At 41.0% G+C, this 23,383-nt stretch overlaps 8 protein-coding genes across 8 annotated transcripts; 6 read left to right on the forward strand and 2 right to left on the reverse strand. All coding sequences in view use genetic code 12, as the record gives it.

The window, feature by feature from the left end:
- Positions 1 to 10: 10 nt before the first annotated feature.
- Positions 11 to 2,216, forward strand: RJT20DRAFT_130540 (uncharacterized protein). Its single transcript, XM_064917765.1, has one exon. It carries the CDS (start codon positions 180 to 182, stop codon positions 1,935 to 1,937), a length of 1,758 nt encoding a protein of 585 aa, XP_064772501.1. The 5' UTR covers positions 11 to 179; the 3' UTR covers positions 1,938 to 2,216.
- Positions 2,217 to 2,451: 235 nt separating this feature from the next.
- RPA12 (DNA-directed RNA polymerase I core subunit) lies at positions 2,452 to 3,051 on the forward strand. Its single transcript, XM_064920833.1, has one exon. It carries the CDS (start codon positions 2,509 to 2,511, stop codon positions 2,878 to 2,880), a length of 372 nt encoding a protein of 123 aa, XP_064772502.1. The 5' UTR covers positions 2,452 to 2,508; the 3' UTR covers positions 2,881 to 3,051.
- RJT20DRAFT_58470 (deoxyhypusine monooxygenase) lies at positions 3,052 to 4,442 on the reverse strand. The gene has a single exon (XM_064920834.1). The coding sequence runs from the start codon at positions 4,176 to 4,178 to the stop codon at positions 3,222 to 3,224; it is 957 nt and encodes a 318-aa protein (XP_064772503.1). The 5' UTR covers positions 4,179 to 4,442; the 3' UTR covers positions 3,052 to 3,221.
- A 1,321-nt stretch (positions 4,443 to 5,763) lies between these two features.
- CCT5 (chaperonin-containing T-complex subunit) lies at positions 5,764 to 7,624 on the forward strand. The gene has a single exon (XM_064917766.1). It carries the CDS (start codon positions 5,929 to 5,931, stop codon positions 7,579 to 7,581), a length of 1,653 nt encoding a protein of 550 aa, XP_064772504.1. The 5' UTR covers positions 5,764 to 5,928; the 3' UTR covers positions 7,582 to 7,624.
- A 1,268-nt stretch (positions 7,625 to 8,892) lies between these two features.
- On the forward strand, positions 8,893 to 10,149 carry ARP3 (actin-related protein 3; the record flags this gene model as incomplete). The annotated part of the gene is made up of 1 exon (XM_064921762.1): positions 8,893 to 10,149. One exon carries the CDS (start codon positions 8,893 to 8,895, stop codon positions 10,147 to 10,149), a length of 1,257 nt encoding a protein of 418 aa, XP_064772505.1.
- A 1,106-nt stretch (positions 10,150 to 11,255) lies between these two features.
- On the forward strand, positions 11,256 to 18,937 carry TOR1 (phosphatidylinositol kinase-related protein kinase). Its single transcript, XM_064917767.1, has one exon. The coding sequence runs from the start codon at positions 11,359 to 11,361 to the stop codon at positions 18,841 to 18,843; it is 7,485 nt and encodes a 2,494-aa protein (XP_064772506.1). The 5' UTR covers positions 11,256 to 11,358; the 3' UTR covers positions 18,844 to 18,937.
- On the reverse strand, positions 18,938 to 20,217 carry RCL1 (rRNA-processing endoribonuclease). Its single transcript, XM_064917768.1, has one exon. The coding sequence runs from the start codon at positions 20,140 to 20,142 to the stop codon at positions 19,039 to 19,041; it is 1,104 nt and encodes a 367-aa protein (XP_064772507.1). The 5' UTR covers positions 20,143 to 20,217; the 3' UTR covers positions 18,938 to 19,038.
- A 672-nt stretch (positions 20,218 to 20,889) lies between these two features.
- On the forward strand, positions 20,890 to 22,893 carry TAF4 (Taf4p). Its single transcript, XM_064917769.1, has one exon. It carries the CDS (start codon positions 21,176 to 21,178, stop codon positions 22,805 to 22,807), a length of 1,632 nt encoding a protein of 543 aa, XP_064772508.1. The 5' UTR covers positions 20,890 to 21,175; the 3' UTR covers positions 22,808 to 22,893.
- Positions 22,894 to 23,383: the final 490 nt, after the last annotated feature.

The raw sequence follows: 23,383 nt of genomic DNA on the forward strand, positions 1-23,383 counted from the left end.
ATTGGGAAATCGGGATATGAAATTGCTGCATCGCTAGGTGTTGTACAGGGCATTGCTAACGTAAGCTGGACTGGCATGTATCTTTTTGCATCTTATTTATATTGGACCCAATTTGACGTACGGCTGGGACGATATTTTGCAAAGCACTACTCATTGTGAGTTCTCCAAGAGTATTTGAGATGCCATTGCCAAATTTACCCAAGCTCTTACGGTTTCTCATCAATGAAAGCAAGGTCCAAACCGCTCAACGATACACAATCGAATGGTTGGAAGCCGCCGATGCCGACGTTCAGTACCATCTTTTGGAGATGTTGTTATGCCAGCGGACCCCAGAACTCCCCTTGCCTGAGCAAATAAGGCAAGAAATCTACCAAATTCTTACGGTGAAGAGAGACAGCAAACTTCTTACTTCCAGACATTCTATAGAGGAAAAGTTCGAGTTCGTAGGATCTCCGAATAAAGTGAAAATTTCCATTTGGAAGGGAGATATCACCACGATCACAGACGTGACAGCAATAGTGAATGCTGCTAACCCAGCCCTTTTGGGTTGCTTCGAGCCTGACCATGGCTGTATCGATAACGTTATTCATGCTACCGCCGGGCCCGATTTACGACAAGCATGCTACGATATTATGATCGAACAAATCCATGAAGAACCCGTTGGCAATGCTAAAATCACTCCTGGCTTCAATTTACCTGCCAAGAATGTAATTCATACGGTTGGTCCCCAACTCAAGAGAGGCGAAGAGCCTTCTGAGGCTCAAGCTGAACAATTGGCAAGCTGTTACACCTCCAGTTTATCCATTTTGGAGAATATCGAAGAGGATGGAAATGACAAGTCAATTGTTTTTTGTTGCATATCTACGGGCCTTTTCTCTTTCCCTAGCGGACATGCATGTGCCATTGCCATTGAATCAGTCAGGAGATACTTTGAAGAGAAACAGGATTCCTCAATCAGCGAGGTGGTCTTCAATGTTTTCACAGAACAAGACTATATCCTATACACAAAGATGTTTGGCAAATTGCAATTAAACAATGTAATAAAGAGAGCTGATCATCCAATTTACCCTACATATCAAAAAGGAGTAGAAATAGCGAAAAATTGGCTTAGTAAAGCTGATAATTTGATTATTAGTGCTGGAGCAGGATTATCGTCAAGTGTTGGTCTCGATTATCTATCTCCAGAATTGTTCGATAAGTACTATTCGAATTTCAAAAAGTATGGACCCACTACATTGTATTCAACTATTGGACATCAATGGCCCTCTGAGATAATTGAATGGAGTTTCTGGTTCCACCATTACTATACTATCTCTCGTTGGCAAGAAAGTGAAACGTATCAAAAGTTGATACAATTGGCAAATTCAATGAACAACTCGTTTGTTATTACTACCAATGCCGACGGATTTTTTGTGAAGAACGGCTATGATACCAAGAAAGTGTTTACCGTTCAGGGCAGCTACTATTGGATTCAATGCCCTCGTAAATGTTCCGATTTTTCCTACAAGGAAATGGAGCCGGTATTCCAAGCCGTGAAGCCTTATATTGATGCCAGCACCGGGTTACTTAAGGGAGACTGCTATGTTCCACGTTGTGATAATTGCGGAGCAACAATGACAATGTGCCTTAGAGGAGGATGGAATTTCAATGACCATGCTTTTACTGAACAAAAGATTGCTTATAAAGAATTTATCAACAATGTTACAGAGCAGAATTCCACTGCAGTAATCCTTGAATTTGGCGTAGGGCTTAACACACCGAGTATATTGAGGTGGCCCAACGAGGAAATAGTCACTCAACTTCCTGATAATTTCAAACTTGTTAGAGTCGGCTTAGGTCCAAGCAGTACGATACCACTTGACATCCTAGGAACGGGAAATGCTATCATTCTCGATGCCGATGCAAGTGTAGTTATAGATTTGATAGTGAAAAGTTAGAAAACCATTTTGTATTGTATAATTATAGAAGTAGCATAATAGACGATCTGTGCCATTGAAATTTGATATATGTAGATAGTTCCATGTAGTATCTTATAGGATCTTGTCTTATCCAGTATAAAGCAAAAGAAGACAATCACTAATTTCTTTCTTCATTCTTCTTCCTTCTTCTTCTTCCTTCTTCCCTCTTTCTTCTTCTGTCTTCATGGGCTAGTCAAGGCACCTTACCAATTCTTTCTCAAATACTTTCTCCTCTCCTAAACCATTCTTTCTTTCCTTAACCTTCTCCGCCTGACTGCTCTCCCTTTAATACTATTCCCCTAGTATAACTTTCCATCAAATACGCATCCCCTGAATACACCATTCTAACCTCTATGCCATAAATCACATTCTCTCTATCATGTCCGCGCTACCATGTTCTCTGTTTCACTTTTTGCAACTTCGGCTTATGTAATCTCATCATCTCATTATCAAAAATATCCAATTTTTCAGTTTACTACTTTTAAGTATGTTAATCTTGACATTTATCAAGACATTATATCCAAGTAAAAAAACATATTAAATACATAACATGTCTGTCGTAGGTTCGCTAATATTCTGTACTTTCTGCGGTAACTTGTTGGACGCCATGAGTTCCAATACTGAAATAAAATGTGGAGTCTGTAGTGCAGGCTACCCTAAATCAAAGTTTGCCAACTTGAAGGTGGTGACTACTTCGTCTGAAGATGCATTCCCATCGACGTTGAAGATGAACAGATCGGTGGTCAAGACGTCTTTGAAGAAGGACGAATTGGACGACGGTGCTACCATTAAGGAAAAGTGTCCTAAATGTGGAAACGAAGAGATGCAATACCATACCCTTCAATTGAGATCAGCAGATGAAGGTGCTACAGTGTTCTACACCTGTATTTCATGTGGATACCGTTTTAGAACCAATAACTGAGCGGTTATTAAGATATCTCCCCGAGAGGAGAGTATCTTCTGTACTATAGAAAGAACAAGAACGACTAGAGTCGTTCTGAATTGCATAGGTATATACATCGAAATAAAAGGCATAGATAATGATGTTATGTTGAGTGATTGTCATGGAGTATATTGAATTAGTCAATTCCCAACGGCAATGTAGATAATATACTATTTTAGAGAGAAGTGGGACTTTTCAAACAACTGCATTCCTCAGGAAGTTCTATATGACTACATTCGTATGTAATATTCCCTTTCAATTATAAATTGTTTTCTCTTCCTTTTATTCTAATTAATATACACTAGAACAGACCATATATTCTAGTTAGTTTTAATTGTGGCATACTCCATTTCAGTGGAGTTTTCGTACTCGTACATGTCCAAAGCCACAATAGCGGATTCTCTGACAACTTGTTCCTTATCGTTAAGGAAAGATTGCAATACTGGCAAGCATTCATCGGTAGCAATGGATCCCAAAGCCTCAGCGGCTTCGTGTCTGACCATACCGGCTTCTGATTCGTCCTTCAATACCTTGATTAAGGATGGGACAGTCACTGGGTTACATAACTGGCCGAAAACATAAGCGACTTCGTGCTTGAACAAAGCAGAAGGATCAGCAAAACCAGTGGCCAAGGCCAAACAAGCCTCGTCGGTTCCCAAATCTCTCAATCTGAACATAGCTCTGTATCTCTCGAACAATGGCTTATCTTGGTCGTTTAAGATCAGTTGCAACTTGTCGATTTTGGATTCTACATTAGTGGCTAATGGAGGAGCTGGGTCTATGGAAGTGTAAGCCGAAGTCTCGAGTGTTTCAGACTTGGCAGCCTCGGAATGCTCCCACTTTATTCTCTCGATTGCCAACTCACATGTTTGCCTAATCTCAATCATTGGGTCGTTTTTATAGTATTCTTCCAATAAGGCCAAGGAGTCAACATCACCAATAGCTCCCAATGCTTCGGCAGCTTCGTGTCTGACCATACATTGTTGTTCTGGGTTCTTGAGGACGTCTCTCAAGTATGGAGCAGCACCGAGCTTCTTGGTCTGACCCAAGACGTATGCGACTTCGTGCTTTAACAATTCAGAGTCGTCTCTGAAGCACTCAGCGATGTACTCGATGGCCTTTTGGGCTTCTTGAGGCTTGTCGTTCTCGGCTCCAACACATTTCAAGTTGAAAAGTGCTCTGAATCTGTTGGCCAATTTCACGTCACCAGACTTGTTCACGAGCACATCTCTCAACTGCTCCAAAGAAGCGTTATCAATATCGATTTCACTGGTCATATTTGCTGTTTTTGCTGAAAAAGTACAACTTCTACTAGCTGTATAAACGGTATTATGAGAACTGAAGAGGATTAATCAACCAAGCCAAGCTATAAAGCTGTAAAAAAAAGACGTCTATCATAAAAGAATACTTGTCCCAGAATTTTTCACCTTCTCCATACCATCTGATAACCTCACTCACTAAAAAAGCCTAGAATCGGCTCATCAGAAAAAAAGTTTTATGGTGTGTATGGTAGCGCGGGATGTTATACTGAAGATGAGAAGATGAGAGACGAACGAAGAGAGCTAAGAGAGAAGATGAGACATGAGAGATGAGAGGAACGATAAACGAGAGAGTTAATGGTCTCTATAGGTGAGGATGTTTGAGCTGACGAAGTAGATGATGGAGGAGTATAGGAGAAAGCTTCAGTTCCTATATTTTTGGTGACCTGGTGGTGGTTACCTACTGGTGATGGTTACCTACTGGTGGCTACTAGTGGTGGTCGTTCGGTGATGGAGATGGCATGCGAGGTATATGGTGAGATAGTCTATTTTGCAGTTATTTTTGGTGGTTGTTGTGCTGGTAAAAATAGTGGTGTTGTTTTTTTGTTGTAAAGTAGATTGACCAATTCTTGCAGATATTTACAGGAGTTTTGGCAGTTGTATGTGTTTATTTTATTTATATTGTACTTCAACGAGATGACGTAGTTACTTGGTGAATAGTGAAAAATGGAGATGGAGAAGGAGATGGACTTGACAGTGGTTCCTGCATTTTGGAGTACCATGAATTTGAATTTGCAGCTATTTATTTCTGTTGATGGTGGGGTAGAAATGGAAGTGGTTCTTGGTTCGTTAGAAGCAATTGTTAGAAACAAGGATGTTATGACTTTTTATTTAGTAATGGGATAAATTTTGCGTATATTTGGATGTTTCAATGCTCCATAGTGGTGGCAAATAATTGGATATTTTTCAGAAATTGGCTATTTACGTTAGAGAAATCCTTTTCTATATGTACATCTTGCAAAATCACAAACAATGAATCTAAATAACGTAGAATGGCACACTTTCCATTGTTATTAGTTTCCCATCTCCAATCTCCATATCCTACCAGCTATATCTAAAAGTTAGAGAAAATTGGATACTGCAGCCATTTTTGCATCTAGAAAAGAAAAAAAAGTGATTTCTCGCTTCAAGGCAAAAAAATTCCAATTTCAACAACAGTGTTTTCCTAACACAACAACAGGGTAGCCCTTACACAACAGCAGGAATTCCCTAACACAACAGCAGGGTTTTCCTAACAACGAAACCCAAAACAGAGTATTTCATACACAAGCACTATTTTTTTTCAATCTCCACCACTTTACTTCAAAAGTACGCATATCCTTCTTACAATGTAAACTTCACCTACTCTCACTAATAAAAAACAGTTCACAGTCTCACACTCATAGAAACAATTGACAAATTCAATGGCACAGTCTCATTTCACAGTCGCAGTCCCACAGTCTTCTTCTTCTCCTTCTTTCATCTTCCACTCTCACACTCTCACACTCTCACTCCAACACCCACCTCCCTTACATCATACCCTCCTCCATCATTACATAAGCTCAATCAAATTTTAACGCGCATTCAACAAACACTGAAAAAAAATGTTAATGGCGGCTAAAACTAATCAGCATTAACAAAGTAACGGGTATCTTCTACTAGTTCTTCTTTCTTGTTACACCACCCTGCTTCGTCTCTTGACTAATACAATAACCAAACAATTACCAAGATGGCTGCACCACAAGGAATGCCAGACTTATCCAACGCCATAGTGGCCCAAGACGAAATGGGAAGACCGTTCATCATCGTCAGAGATCAAGGCCTGAAGCAGAGAAAGCACGGACTTGAAGCAACCAAGTCTCACATCCTCGCCGCCAGATCGGTGGCTTCTATAGTCAAGACTTCGTTGGGCCCAAGAGGCTTGGACAAGATCCTCATTTCCCAGGACGGAGACATCACCATAACCAATGACGGTGCCACTATCTTGTCGCAAATGGACTTGGATAACGAGATCGCCAAGTTGTTGGTCGAATTGTCCAAGTCCCAGGACGATGAAATCGGTGATGGTACCACCGGTGTGGTCGTGTTGGCTGGTGCATTATTGGACCAAGCCTTAGAATTAATCGAAAAGGGTATCCACCCAATTAAAATCGCCAACGGTTTCGATGAAGCCTGTAAAATTGCCGTACAACAGTTGGATAGTGTCGCCGACGAAATTAACATCAGCGCTGAATCCAGTGACTCCAACCTCTTGAAGGCCGCTAAGACCTCTTTAGGTTCTAAAATTGTTTCCAAAGCACATGATCACTTCGCTCACATGGCAGTTGATGCAGTATTGGCTGTTGCCGATTTCGAGAGAAAGGATGTCGACTTTGAATTGATCAAAATGGAAAAGAAGGTCGGTGGTTCTATCGAAGATTCCTCTTTGATCAGGGGTGTTCTTCTTGACAAGGACTTCTCCCACCCTCAAATGCCTAAGCAAGTGGATAACTGTAAGATTGCCATTTTGACTTGTCCATTTGAACCACCTAAGCCAAAGACTAAGCATAAGTTGGACATTTCCACAGTGGAAGAGTTCAAGGTATTGCAGGAATACGAGCAAAAGAAGTTCCAAGAAATGATTGATCAGGTTAAGGCCTCTGGTGCCAACGTAGTTGCTTGTCAATGGGGTTTCGATGACGAGGCTAACCACTTGTTATTGTCCAACGGTTTAAATGCTATCAGATGGATCGGAGGTTCCGAATTAGAGCTTTTGGCCATTGCCACTAACGGTCGTATTGTTCCAAGATTCGAGGACTTGACCCCAGAGAAATTGGGTACTGCCGGCACCATCAGAGAGTTGGAGTTCGGTACCACCAGAGACCGTATGTTGGTCATTGAAGAGTGTTCTAACACCAAGGCTGTCACATGTTTCATCAGAGGTTCTAACGAGATGATAGCGGCTGAAGGTATCAGAGCTTTACATGACTCTGTTTGTGTTGTGCGTAACTTAGTGAGAGACAATAGAGTAGTTTACGGAGGAGGTGCTGCTGAATTGACATGTTCTTTGGCTGTCTCCGATGCTGCTGATAGACAAAAGGGCATTGACCAATATGCATTCAGAGCATTTGCTGCTGCATTGGATACTATTCCAATGACTTTAGCTGAGAACTCTGGTTTGGACCCAATTGAGACGTTATCACACTTGAAGTCCAAGCAAGTAATTGAGAAGTCATCTCACTTGGGTGTGGATTGCCTTGGAAAGGGAACCAACGACATGAAGGAGTTGTTTGTCATAGATCCATTGATTGGTAAGAAACAGCAATTGCTCTTGGCCACTCAATTGACTAGAATGATTTTGAAGATCAACGACGTGATTATCAGTGGAAAGGATGCTTATTAGGCCAGTATATAGATAGAAGCCAATACATAATACCTCATATAAAGCGATTGAAAGTAGAGAGGGGAGAGTGTAGACAGGTGACAAGAATGCTACTTATGGAAAGGGAAAACTAATTGTTTAGAGGAGCTAGTGATATCAGTACCCATTGAACAAAAACTAATTTCTATACCTTGATGAGGTTCCCTCATGGTGATAAAGAGACTTTACGAGATCGATCTTCCGTAGCGAGAGAATACGTAGCGAGATCTATTTTTGGCCGCAAGAAAAATCGGATCTCTCGCTGGAAGACAAACCTTCTGATACGGATTTACGTTCAAACTCATCTTTTTTTAAACACTATTTTGATGAAATCTACATATTTACCCCAGTTGTATTGAAATAATACAAATTCCAAAATTCAACCCATATAAAGTATTGTATTCTTTCTATGTTGGTTTCCATGTTTTATTTGCTGCGCAGCCTTAATAATTCCTCACTGGGCTTTCGGTATTTTGCAATTCGTTCTCAGTAAATTTTCCATTCATGGAGAGGAAAAGTCTCGTAGGGTGCAAAACCGCAGCAGCGTTTTTTAAAATACATCTGTCCCTTGGCTTGTGCCGTCTCTGAGGAACATTTCCCTATCTCTACTTTCATTGAATAAAGACATACAGAGATGTAAAACACTGCGCCAGTATATCTCTCTAATTTCTTCTACTCTCTCTCTCTCTCTCTTCCGCCTATTCATGTCTTTGTAACCAAGAAAACTGACGTCTTCCTCGTTCTCTCATCTCATTACTCACACCTCACTAATCAAACTACTTTCACTCACAGCTTCTCTCACACTTCTCTCACGCTTATCTCACCCTCCACTACTCCTTTTTTCTCACCTCTCGCTATTTCTGTTCTCTCGCTACTCCTTTTTCCTCCTCACCGCTCTCTCTTTTCTCACCACTCTCTCCGTTCTCACCCTTCTCAACACACACACTCTGCCTCCTCACCCAGCCCTCTGCACTAACTTTATCTTACATAATCTCCTCCCCACTCCTCCCAATCCCGCTTACGTCACCCACTCCCTCACCCTCAACACTTCCAACTCTCACCTTCACCAAATCAAGAACAGAATCCAATGTACAACCATCAGTATCTTTCCCAAGAGTAGGATCAATTGCAGCAATTGGATCATCGCATTCATCGCCGGCTTGTTCCAAAACACACACTTAGCTCGTGGAGAAAGCCATTGTTGCTTGAAATATCTAGCCGCCACTGTATTACCATTGCATTCCGTCTGCTTACCCATCGTCCCCCAGTAACTAATCAAATCCACCTTCCATCATGGCTAGTATGGGCACACCTGCTGTCGTCATGGACAATGGTACCGGATTGACCAAGTTGGGGTTCGCCGGAAACGATTCGCCTTCGTTCGTGTTCCCCACTGCAATCTCTACCTTGTCTGCTTCGTCCAAAACCCGTGCTGGTGGCAGAGCTTCCAACTTATCGTCCAAAAGAGGCTTGGAAGACTTGGACTTCTTCATCGGAGATGAGGCTCTCGACGCCGCCAACGGCCCAAACTACGGTTTGTCGTATCCTATCAAACATGGTCAGATTGAAGACTGGGACCACATGGAAAGATTCTGGGAAAGCTCTATCTTCAAGTACTTGAGATGTGAGCCAGAAGATCACTACTTCTTGTTAACCGAACCTCCATTGAATCCACCAGAAAACAGAGAAAGCACTGCTGAAATCATGTTTGAATCATTCAACTGTGCTGGTTTGTATATCGCTGTTCAAGCCGTTTTGGCATTGGCAGCTTCATGGACTTCGCCAAAGGTCCAGGATAGATCTTTGAGTGGTACTGTTATCGACTCTGGTGACGGTGTTACTCACGTTATTCCTGTGGCCGAAGGTTACGTCATTGGTACCGCCATCAAGAATATCCCATTGGCTGGTAGAGACATAACATTATTCATCCAGCTGTTGTTAAGAGACCGTGGTGAAGCTGATACCAGTTTACAAACTGCCGAAAAGATCAAACAACAATTCTGTTACGTCTGTCCAGATATTGTTCAAGAATTCAACAAGTTTGACCAGTATCCGACAGAAAAGTTTGCTCAATACATAGTTGAATACACCGAGAGAAAGGCCAAGGTTGACGTTGGTTACGAACGTTTCCTTGCTCCAGAAATTTTCTTCAACCCAGAGATCTGCTCTTCGGACTATTTGACCCCATTGCCAACCGTTGTGGATCAGGTTATCCAATCGTCGCCAATTGATGTACGTAAGAAGTTGTACAAGAACATTGTGTTGTCCGGTGGTTCCACCATGTTCAAGGACTTTGGAAAGAGATTACAAAGAGACTTGAAGGGAATTGTCAACGAGAGAGTGCAAAGAAGTGAGAGATTAAGTGGTGTACAAAGTAGCGGTGTTGAGGTCCAGGTTATCTCGCACAAGAAGCAACGTTATGCCGTGTGGTTTGGTGGTTCGTTGTTGGCTCAAACTGCTGAGTTCAAGAGTTACTGTTACACCAAGAGCGACTACGATGAGCTTGGACCAGGTATTGTGAGAAACTTCTCATTGTTCTCTGTACCATAAGTGGTTGGATGAAGGGACTATCGGAAGATCAAGAGAGCCGAAGAACATGAAAAGTAAACACTGATAGAGTTTGTGAGCTATTTAGTTGTAGCTATATGTCAATCTACGTACAAGTATAAAATAAAGAAGACGCCGGTTGTAAGAGTAAGTCCTTGTACGAAGGGAGCTAAGACTGGTGATATGAATCACATAAAGATTCTTCTCTGTCCTGTTGTGGTACCGACTAGCTTGTTTCAGTGTATGATTTGAGTTAACGATTTCTAATAGGCAGTTCTCTCTATTTTTTTCAGTCGTACTACCTTTCTAATTTGTCATTCTCTCGCTATTTGCTCTAAGTAACCATGGAAGATGTTATGGTCTTAGGTCATGAAGAATCGGTTATAGTGGGCATTTTCTATCAACCGGGTAAATATAAGGAATCTGCAACCTATAAATGTATTAGGTTTCCCGTACTCCATTGAGTTGATATTATGTTACCATTAAGTTACTATCTTGATAACTTTGGGTGTTATGGTACTTCAAACTCCTTAACAATTCCTCACTAAATTCCTCACTCTCACTAATATCTTCAATAAGACATCGCACTCCTCACTAATCTTACACGAATCTTCTCATTCTCTACTGTCTCACACTACTCACTATCACTAAGTTTCTCACCAACCTTCGTGCCAACTTCCTCACGAATCTCCCCATAAATCTCCTCCCGGCTCCTCACTTTATAAAACTCACTCACTAGTCAACTTGTTTATAAAAGTATTGGTACTTTACTAATTTTAAAACCAACAAAAAGTTCAGATGGGGGTTGTTATACGTATCTCACTCTAAGAGCTTCACTAAAACCTCACTAATTTCCTTATAAATCTCATCACTCTCACTAATCTCTGACTAATCTCTCACCACTCTCTCACTAATCTCACTACACTTCATCTTACTACACCACCTACTCTCACTACTCTCTCACCAACCTCCCTCACTACATCTCTCTCACCTTCCTCTCCCTCACTAAATATCTCCACCGACAACATGCACTCCGCTGAAAAACTGATAAGCGAGTGACACTAACAAAGCTTTAAACAATTGTTGATACTACTTCTTAATAGCTAACGCCTTCAACCACTTTAAATCAACTATTAAACATCTCCAAAAGGGCCCGAATCTCACCATCATCGCAAAAGGCCTTAACATTCAACCCAATTCCATCTCTCCACCATGTCCACCCAGCCTCAGGTAGTGGACGGTGTATCGCTCACGCAAATCTTCGCAGGCCTTAAACTGACCAAAGAAGAGGAGAGAACCCGGTATGCCGCCGAACTCCGTAGCTACCTCGAGCTGATTGCCCGCGATCTCTCGCCAGAACAGTTCAACCGCTACAATAATGAAATCAACAAAACCATATTCGAGCTCCTTCACGGCAAAGATGCCACAGATAAGCTCGGAGGAATAGCCGCTCTCAATGCATTGATTGACATGGACAGTGGAGTCATCGAAGAAAATGCCGCCAAAATCGCCCGTTTCTCCAATTATCTCGGTGGTTCACTTATTCTACTGAACGATATCGTCATCATGAGACTTGCTACCAAAACTTTGGGTAAGCTTGCAACTCCCGGAGGTACTTTCGTCGTGGACTACGAAGCCAAAAGAGCCATGGAATGGCTTCAAGGTGATAACAGACAACACGAGAATCGTAGACATGCAGCCATCTTAATAATAACTGCCTTGGCAGACAATGCACCCACTCTTCTCTTCAACTACATTAGCCAAATTCTAGACCATTTATGGGTTCCCTTAAAAGATAATAATCTCGCTATCAGAGAAGACGCAGCTATTGCTCTTAGAAAGTGCATGCAAATCCTTTACGACCGTGACAACAACGCAAGAACTTACTGGATCAAGAAGTTAATAGATATGGCATCAAAAACTTTGAATGAGAATGATACCGTAGAAAGCGAAACAAATAGCACTGCTCCAAGCACTGCGGCTTACAATCTTATAGCAACTTCAACTCAGACCAATGAAAGCATCCATGGCTCTCTCTTAGTGTACAGAGAGCTCCTTCATTATCACAAGGATCCATATATCGTGCTGAAATTTGAGCAGATCTATGAAAACACAATACTTTATAAGAACCACAAGCTTCTGACCATTCGTCAGGAACTCGCCAATATCTTTCCGCTACTTTGTAAAGTCAACCCAGAACTTTTTGTCGAGAAATTTCTTCACAGAACTCTTTATTACTATTTGCTGCAGCTCAAGAAGCTTAAGAACTCACACAACGAGACAGCAAATTCAGATAAAAGCGCAATTTTCCGCTCTATCGGGTTGATTTCCTTAGAAGTGGGGAATCAGATGGCGACCTACCTCGATGCCATTCTCGATAACATCAGAGAGGGACTTTCATACGCTACCAATTCCAGTGTTCAACTGATTCTTGTAAATGCGGTTTCCAGTGATTCTGCAGCAGCAGCAAATGCATCTGGTCTAAATGCTATTTACACATCTACAGCCAATGCCCTGAAGTATAGAGCCAGTAGAAAGGAAACTGAACCTGCAATCTTTGACTGTATAGGAAAATTGTCTATTGCAGTGGGCCCAGCTCTTACGAAACATTTGCAACGAGACATTTTGGATATGATGTTCACCAACTGCTCGCTTCTGAGACACATGCAAGAAGTTCTTCAGATCCTCATAGAAAACATACCCACGCTCACCAATTTAGTGAACATGAAACTTCTTAATCTCCTTAGTTTCGTGCTTTCTGGTAAGAGTTTCCAACCACCTGGTTCGCCATATGGATCAATCAAAATGAATGAGTCATTAGCTCGCGATTACAGGCTTATCATGATATCTAGAGATACTGGCAATAACGTTAATAGCATCCTTCTGAACCAGGAGCTGTATAAGAACTACGACTCTGCTATTCTCATTCAAGCATTGGAGATGCTTGCTTCTTTCAAATTTGAAAATTACCAGCTTAATGAGTTTGTCCGTTATTGCACAATTGCATACTTAGAGCATAGCAACGCGAAGGTGCGGCAGACTGCCACTATTACATCGTGTGAAATCTTTGTTAAAGATCCCATTTGCCAGCAGACAAGTGTAAATGCTTTGAATGCAGTGAATGAAGTGTTGGATAAGCTATTATCCATTTCCATAACGGATCCTATTCCTGAAATTAGACTCGAGGGATTGAATTGTTTAGCAGACGCTGGAAATTTCGATCCACAATTGTCCCAAGCAGATAACGTGCGACTCTTATTTATTGCATTGAATGATGAGGTATTTAGTATTAGGAAAACTGCCATCAGAATACTAGGACGTTTATCATCACTCAATCCAGCATACATTGTTCCTTCTCTCAGAAAGACACTTATTCAATTGCTTTCGAGATTAGAGTATTCAACAACGAGTCGTAAGAAAGAAGAAAGTGCAACGTTACTTTCTCTTCTCATCAGCAGCTCTAAAGAATTAACGAGACCTTATGTGAAACCTATAGTTGAAGCTTTGCTCCCAAAGGCAAAAGATCTCAGCTCTTCCGTTGCATCAAGCGCTATTAACTGTCTTGGTGAACTCGCAGTTGTGGGTGGAGAAGATCTCAAGCCTTTCATCCCCGATTTGATGCCTTTGATCTTAGACACATTTCAGGATCAGAGTTCATCATACAAACGTGATGCGGCATTGAAAACACTTGGACAGTTAGCCAGCTCGTCTGGCTACGTTATCCAGCCATTGTTGGATTATCCTCAGCTTCTTGGTATGCTTGTGGGCATTCTTAAGCTGGAGACCTCTCCGCAAATCAGGCGTGAAACCGTTCGATTACTCGGTATCCTTGGAGCTCTCGATCCTTACAAGCATAGAGAAGTTGAGCAGACATCTAAAAACATTCCAGTTGAACAGAATGCTCCACCAGTCGACGTCGCTCTTCTCATGCAGGGAATGTCTCCATCTAATGAGGAATACTACCCTACTGTTGCTATCACAAATTTACTAAAGATTTTGAAAGATACTTCTTTGAGTTCGCATCATACCAAGGTTATACAGGCTATCATGTACATTTTTCAAACCTTGGGCCTTCGCTGTGTATCTTTCTTGCCTCAGATCATTCCCGGAATCATTAACGTCATGCACACTTGTCAGCCATCCATGCTTAAGTTTTATTTTCAACAGCTTGGTGCATTGATTCTAGTCGTGAAGCAACATATTCGTCCATTTTTAGGAGAGATTTTTGCTGTGATTAAGGAGTTTTTCAACTTCAACGTTCACTTGAACATACAGGTAATCATAATAAGTTTAATTGAATCCATATCTAGGGCTCTTGAAGGGGAATTTAAGATGTACTTGCCCGATGTTTTGAACTTGATGTTAGATGTCTTTGAGGAGGACAAATCAGCTAAAAGAGAACCAACATTGCATGTATTAAAGAGCTTTGTAGTATTTGGCAGCAACATAGAGGAATACGTCCATATCATTGTTCCAAATATAGTGAAGATGTTTGAAGTTGGACCATTGGTACTCAGAAAAGCCGCAATTGAGACAATTGGAAGGCTCTCTAAAAATGTACTCTTGAACGATATGGCTTCCAGGATCATCCATCCTATTTTGAGAGTTCTTCGCCAAGGTAATGACGAGCTCAAGGGTTCAGCAATGAACACATTAACATGCCTCGTTACTCAATTGGGTGCTGAATTTTCAGTTTTCATCCCAGTCATCAAGAAGGTATTAATCCAACAGAAGATTCATGCAACAAAGTTTGAACTGCTTGTAGGAAAATTGCTTTCTGGAGATCCGCTCCCCCCTGTGGATATCTATAAGGATAACGATACTCATTCTCACCATTTCGATGTTCCAGATGTTGATATGCCTTCTAAGAAGCTTCCTGTAAACCAAGCTGCACTTAAGGCAGCTTGGGATTGCTCCCAGCGCCGAAGCAAAGAAGACTGGCAAGAATGGATTGGCAGGCTCAGTAAGGAGCTTCTTAAACAGAGTCCTTCTCATGCTATAAGAGCCTGTGCCGGACTTGCTTCTGATTACTATCCTCTTGCCAAGGATCTCTTCAATGCATCTTTCGCCAGTTGTTGGAACGAACTTTATTCTCAGCACCAAGAAGAATTGGTGCAATCATTTTGTGTGGCATTATCGTCGCCTAACAACCCACCAGAAATCCATCAGATTTTGTTAAACTTGGCTGAATTCATGGAGCATGACGACAAATCCCTTCCGATTGCTATAACGACTTTAGGCCAATATGCACAGAGATGCCATGCATTTGCTAAGGCATTGCATTATAAAGAACTTGAATTCTACGAGGAACCCACCACTCCTACTATTGAGTCATTAATTAGTATCAACAACCAGTTGCAACAGTCCGATGCCGCTATAGGTATTTTAAAACATGCACAATTGCATCACGATCTTCAATTGAAAGAAACTTGGTTCGAAAAGCTTCAAAGATGGGATGATGCACTCAGAGCTTACAATGAAAGAGAGAAGCACGAACCTAATAATATGGAAATAACGATGGGTAAGATGCGTTGTTTGCATGCGCTAGGAGAGTGGGAACAGCTATCAGAATTGGCCAAAAGCAAGTGGGACAACTCTTCAGGAGACATTAAGCGTAGTGTGGCTCCTTTAGCAGCAGCTGCATCGTGGGGCTTGGGTCAATGGGACCGAATGGATGCTTGCATTAAGGTGATGAAAGCCGAATCACCAGATAAGGCCTTTTTCAATGCAATTCTCAGTCTTCACAGAAACAATTTTGAAGACGCCCTGAACCATATTTTAAAGGCCAGAGATCTTTTAGTTACAGAGATTACTGCATTGGTATCAGAGAGTTATACAAGAGCATATGGAGTTGTTGTAAGAGTTCAAATGCTTGCAGAGCTTGAAGAAATTATCAAATATAAATGCTTACCTCAAGGCTCCGAAAAGCGTGCAGTAATGAGAAAGACATGGAATACAAGATTACTTGGATGTCAGCGTAATGTTGATATCTGGCAAAGAATGCTTAAAGTTAGAGCTCTAGTTATAAAGCCAAAGCAAGATATGGATATGTGGATCAAATTCGCCAACTTGTGCAGAAAGTCAGGGCGTTTGAATTTGGCCGAGAAGTCATTAAACTCCTTACTTGAAGGAGGTTCTCCAGAGAATCCATCAAGAGCTCCTCCACAAGTGGTGTATGCCCAACTTAAGTATATGTGGGCAAAGGGTCAACAAAAAGAAGCTTTGCGTCATTTGGTGGACTTCACTACCAGAATGTCACAAGATTTAGGATTGAATCCTAACGACTTGATCACTCAGCCTCTTCCTTCTGAAGGTCCAGGTATTCCTAAACATGTCGAGGAATACACGAAATTGCTAGCACGTTGCTTCCTTAAACAAGGTGAATGGCAGATTGCTTTGAATAGCAACTGGAGAACTGAGACCTCTGAAATCATTCTTGGAGCTTATCTTTTGGCTACTCACTTCGACAATAAGTGGTACAAGGCATGGCACAATTGGGCTTTGGCTAACTTCGAGGTCATTTCTGTGTACACCACTCAAGGTGCCAACAGTACCAATGGAGGTACCGCGTATGGAAGCCAGAGTGACCTTACTGATTTAAGAGAACCCAACAGATCCACTGCGTCTATAACTAACTTGGAAGATGACCTGTCTCAACAATTACAGCAATTAGCGCAACAGCAACCACCACAGACCCCTACGAATATGATACCAATGGAGGCAGTTCAACGTCATGTCATTCCTTCGATAAAAGGTTTCTTCCATTCCATTGCACTTTCCAGTTCCAACTCTTTACAAGATATGCTTAGATTGCTAACCTTCTGGTTCAAATTTGGTGGTATTCCCGAAGCTGCTCTGGCAATGACTGAAGGTTTTAATATGGTCAAGATTGATAATTGGTTAGAGGTTGTACCCCAGCTTATTTCTCGTATTCATCAACCAAATCAAATTGTCAGTACATCCTTATTTGGATTGTTAGCAGATCTAGGAAAGGCTCACCCACAGGCATTGGTATATCCATTAGCTGTTGCCGTAACGTCGGAGTCCGTTAGCAGAAAGAGGGCAGCTGAGTCAATCATTGAGAAAATGCGTGTTCATTCATCGGATCTTGTGGACCAGGCAGAACTAGTAAGTCATGAGTTGATCAGAGTAGCAGTATTATGGTTAGAACAATGGTATGAGGGATTAGAAGACGCTTCCAGACTTTTCTTTGGAGAGCACAACACTGAAAAAATGTTTGAAGTGCTTGAGCCATTACACCAAATGCTCCAGAAGGGCCCAGAGACAATGAGAGAATCTTCGTTTGCTACTAACTTTGGAAGAGAGTTGGCTGATGCATACGAATGGGTCTTAAACTACAGAAGAACCAAAGACGTGACCAACTTGAATCAGGCCTGGGATATATATTACAATGTCTTTAGAAGAATTGGCAGGCAATTGCCTCAACTTCAGAGCTTGGAACTTCAGTACGTATCTCCCAAGTTAGAAGAAGCAACTGATTTGGATTTAGCTGCTCCAGGTACTTACCAGGCCGGTAAGCCTGTCATCCGAATTGTACGCTTTGATCCTACCTTCTCTGTCATTCTGTCCAAACAGAGACCAAGAAAACTTTCTTGTCGGGGAAGTGACGGTAAAGACTATTGGTATGCTTTGAAGGGCCATGAAGATATCAGACAGGATAACTTAGTCATGCAGTTGTTCGGATTAGTGAATACTCTTTTGGTCAATGATCCGGAATGTTTTAAGAGACATTTGGACATTCAACAATATCCTGCCATTCCTTTGTCTCCAAAGGTTGGTTTGTTAGGATGGGTGCCAAACAGTGATACCTTCCATGTGTTGATCAGAGAGTACAGAGAGTCTAGAAAAATTCTATTGAATATTGAACATAGAATAATGCTTCAGATGGCTCCAGATTACGATAGTCTTACCTTATTACAGAAGGTTGAAGTATTCACAGGAGCATTGGATAATACAAGAGGACAGGACTTATATAAGGTTCTCTGGTTGAAATCGAAGTCTTCTGAGGCTTGGTTGGACCGTCGTACTACTTACACTCGTTCATTGGCAGTGATGTCTATGGTTGGCTACATATTAGGTTTGGGAGATCGTCACCCTTCGAATTTAATGCTTGACAGAATCACTGGTAAAGTAGTTCATATTGATTTCGGTGATTGTTTCGAAGCTGCAATTCTTAGAGAAAAGTACCCAGAAAAAGTGCCTTTCAGACTTACTAGAATGCTTAACTACGCCATGGAGGTCAGTGGAATTGAAGGTTCATTTAGAATAACTTGTGAACAAGTTATGAGAGTGTTGAGAGATAATAAAGAATCGTTGATGGCTATCTTGGAAGCATTTGCGTACGATCCATTGATCAACTGGGGATTTGATTTCCCAACAAAGGCCGTCGCAGAAGCCACCGGAATCCAGGTTCCACAAGTGAACACAGTAGAATTATTAAGAAGAGGTCAAATTGATGAACAGGAAGCAGCAAGATTGACTAAGCAGAACGAACTTGAGATCAGAAATGCAAGAGCAGCTTTAGTTTTGAAGAGAATTACAGACAAATTAACAGGTAACGATATCAAAAGATTGAGAGGTTTGGACGTACCTACGCAGGTCGATAAGTTGATCCAACAGGCTACTAGTGTTGAAAATTTATGTCAGCATTATATTGGGTGGTGCTCTTTCTGGTAAAATGGAGATCTCCAAGCAACAAAACAAGTATTACAAATTTATACTTTAATAGACTATATGGCTTATTTGTACATTTATTAGATAACATGATATATTTATTATTGATTATACTATGAAGCCTTGCCTTCTACTATCATTTATTATGCAGATAGCACAAGTTTACTAATAATGATATGCTAATTCCATATGATAATTTTATGCGATCTTTTTCGAAGCACTTGTAAAGCCAATACCCTTGATGGATAAGGTCAAGAAATCTTCTTCTTCTGGAACATCAGATTCCTTTAAGAAAACGACTGCTCCCAAAACGGATTTAATGTCACGAACACTATGAACAAAGCTCTCATCGATTTGCTTGTTGTGGACCTTTAATCTTCCTACGTCCTCCTTACTGATAGCCATGTATACCAAACTTAACATCAATTGGTTTCTTCCTATTACACCGCTCTGACTCAACTCTTCCAAGAGCTTATATGCGACTTCTTCTCCCAAATCTTCTGGTAATGAACCAGCAGATCCAACGCCTTCTGCTAAAATTCTCCACCCCTTCTTTGATTCGGCAACCAATGTGATTCCAAAACCGGGAGATTTCCCAGAGTTCTCTCCTCTCCAAACGTCTGCAGTAATATTTACATCCACTCCAGTTGGTCTTAAGACTCCTCTTGCTGCATCGATCATTCTATTTACAATAGATGGAGAAACTCTAGTACAGTAGGAAACTCCTCTGATGGCAGAAAATTTTGGGACATCGGTTGCGTGAATGGTTATTGGTTGTGCAATCAAGGAGTTACACATTAAGTGAACTTCGCCTCCACCCAATGGAGGAGAGCCTCTCTTCAAAATATGCAAAGACACCTCTCTGACTCCGAACTTCTCCATTATCGGTATCAAACCCCACTTTATGGATTCTGGAGTAGCATCGCCAGTTCTGTCACTGGCCGTTATTCCCTTGAAGATGATAGAAAACTTCTTTTTAGAAAATGGTGCAAGGTACAACATTGGTTCTATGAAATAGCCTACTGGTTTATTGGATGGGCAGTTATGTACAAGCTCTCCTCCGATGATGATTCCAGGTCTATATATGATGGTTGTACCGGTGTATGAGATTTCAATATGAGATCCGTTAGTCACGGACTCTAGCAAACGGAGAAATGATACTTCGTGGTCCTTAAGACCTGGGTTCATGTCATTTGATCTGATTTTTGCAATCTTGATGGGCTTACCTGCGAGGGTAGAGAGAACAAGACGGAGTCTGAAATTTCTATGGCCCTCAAAGGTGGCAATTTCTTTGGAGCTCATATTAATTGAAATGTGACTTTTCTTTCAAATATAGACCCTAGCAGAGGTTTTCTGATATGTCTTATCGGCGAAGAATTCGTAGCTTTCTAACTGCTTCATCTTTTATAAATAAATATTTAATTCATTTTTCATCTCATCGAGATGTGGTCACGTGAGAATCTATAACGGCGCTACCAAATTAGCAAGACATAAGAATACTTAAATTGGAGGCTGCAAGATTCCTAGTTATACTATCAAAAGAGGGCAATCTCTATAGTGTTCATTAAAGTAAAGACCGTGGGTGATCTGTGATATATTTTTATCGGTTGAAAAAAAAAAAAAATAAAAACTACATTGAAAGATGTAATGAATTAAACTTCTTCAAGTATATTGTTGGATAGCTAGTTCTGTCAAATGGCTCTGTTAAACTATCTGTGCACAGTTTCCAACTCTCCTAAAGCATAAACCACAGCAATGGAATTGCACAAAAAAGTATTTGCTATATCTAAAACCAACATATATCTCAGTCTCAGTGTATCCAAGTTTACTTCTATCGACAACAAAATTATTACACTACTCATATCTCTATATATCAATACTGTCCAGCATTGAACATCATTATACATTACTCAACATTACTCATTGAACATAATACGCCTACAGTCTATTTACAGTCTTAACTATGAGACTCAAAATGCAGGACAATACCATATTCTCTTAAATGCGACTTTAAACTGAGCGGCTAAGAAACTGAGAAGCAATTGGTGTGTTTGAGTTCATTCTTCTTTTTCTTTAAACCATTGATATATCGAGGTATTTGGCATCATTTGTATATACTGACTTCGCCATCAGAAGAACCCCGAATTCTTGTAATATCATATTGTAATAAATTTTGTTACACGAAAATTGCTGATTTTGCTATAGTCTTAGCCTTTCATTCACATCCATCAATATTACCAGCAGAAGCAGAGACGGCGGCTAGTGGTAATCACATTGAAGATATATTATCATAATAACCGGAACCAGTCCTACGACGTTTAATAAACACTACAACATGTCTGATCTCCCGCCAAACGACTCACCCAACGACTTGAAAAGAACTCACAGCGAAGTCGACGATGACGGAGCCGTCAAGAAACAAAAGACTGAGATAAATGATGACCAATTCAACGATCTCTTCAGCGATCCAGTGCCAGGCTTCTCATCCAACTCACAACATCAGATAGGAGATTTAGACTCCGATCAACACAACGATGGAATACATTCCTTGCAGGGTGACATCACAATTGATTTCGACAATCTTCCAACGAACCTCTTGGAAGCACTTCCTAACTCCAACGAAGCAAGTGCCGGTAGTAGTCTCAACCATGAGGCAATCGATAATGTAGACAGGAATCCCAGCAGTACTTTACCACAACCAACACAATCAAGTACTGGAAATGACAACACACCTTCAGCCAAACCAGTTGTTTCTTCTGCTGATAGTTCTAATGTACCGAAAGCAACCGAAAATAGTGTAAACAACGCTGGTACTGGTACTCAAATGAAGTCCGAAAAAGTAGAGGACGGTGTTGGTTTCCCTAACCAGATCAGGCCCATCAATACTTCATCCGTACCCTCAACCACGTTTCCTGCGTCGTCTGCAAATACTATTACCAAGTCTAACAGTGCATTGGCTACTCCTAACAGTGCGCAGTTTGGATCTAATGGTCAGACGCCCACGCCTTCGGGTAACGTAAATTTCAATAATGTTCAGTTTCCAATGCTGAGTAATATGAACTCGACAATATCCACGCTGCAAACACAGAGTAATGTCAATGGAGAAAGTCAAACGAAAGAAAAGCAGACTGATCCAAACAAGTTAAATGATGCTATTGCCGCAGCTGGTGTGGATATCCAACAGGAAGAGGAGCTATTGGTCCAGCAACAGAATAGAAGATCCGAAGTCTCAAAGGATCTCAAGCAATTTATCAAGTCATCGAAGCCGGTGGCTTTTCTTAACCCGTATCACGTTGCAGCGTTCATGAACAAAATAGCGAGAGAAAATGGAGTTCAGCAAAATTTTCTTAATGATGGAGACCTTCTTGACTTGATGTCTGCTTCGTGCGAGACGTGGTTGGCCAGTATCGTAAGCAAGACAGTAATGTTGTCTCGCCATCGTCGTCGTGGAATTCCACAAGTAAACAGTAAAACGAAAAGGGCCAACGCGAACTCTATTCCACGTTCAGAATTGTCTAAGGAACTTAGAAATTTGGCTGCCAAGCAGAAAGAGCTTGAGGAGAAAAGAGTAAGTAAAAGAATTGCATTAGGATTGGAGAAGAACTCGTCTGACCCGTCAGGCGATGGTCAAAATGGTGACGCCAAGGCAGGTGCTGAGGAAACATTACATAGGGCTGCAAATGCAACCGCAGCGATGATGACTATGAATCCAGGTAGGAAGAAGTATTCATGGATGACTTCATCCAACGCATCTGCTGGATCTGATAGTGTCAAGGCAGGTGCAGAGCCAGACGGAAAGAGCAAGCAGAGTGCTATAATATCGATTAGAGGAGATAATGGTTTACGTTTCAGAGAAATCAGAAGTGGTAACTTGGTGACGATGAAGGATCTCTTGGGAGCCATTGAAGATGAAAGATTGGGGACTGAGCGTGCAATTATTAAAGGGTACGCCAAGCTTAAGGATTAGAATTGATTTAGTAGAAGCGGCAGCATTGACCGATCCCTTGATTCATTTAGTTAAAAATTCAAACGTAGGCCTATATCTGGAAAATAATGCTGGCTTGAGTAACGATAGGTAATATAAGATTACCCTCCAATTCATAAGGTTTTATAATAAACGAACGGTCCCTAAGATATTAATAGAAATATTAAATTGATGGGAAATAATACAAGAAAAGATAAATGAACCGTACTGTAAACCGACACAGGTATGATAAATATATATAAAAATATATATAGGAGAATGAGATAACTATTGTGAATGAACTCGGCAAAAAAGTAAAACAACTTTAAGTCGTGCGACTGTTTACCAAAAACATAGCTTACTGCATATTAGAAATAATTAGTATAGTAAGTGATATCTGCCCAGTGTAAGTCTATATAAATAAAATATATATTATGTATATTAACAAAAGGCTTATAAACGGCGGTCTTATTATGAGGATCCGAAGGTAGCGAAATTCATTGGCGCATAATTGGTGTCCCGCATGAATGATTACACGATGCGACAACTGTATCCACAATAGACTCAGTGAAATAGCAC

The sequence above is a fragment of the Scheffersomyces xylosifermentans genome (genome assembly GCF_036884685.1).
Source record: "Scheffersomyces xylosifermentans strain CBS 12540 chromosome Unknown RJT20scaffold_7, whole genome shotgun sequence".
NCBI classification, from domain to species: Eukaryota; Fungi; Ascomycota; class Pichiomycetes; order Serinales; family Debaryomycetaceae; genus Scheffersomyces; species Scheffersomyces xylosifermentans.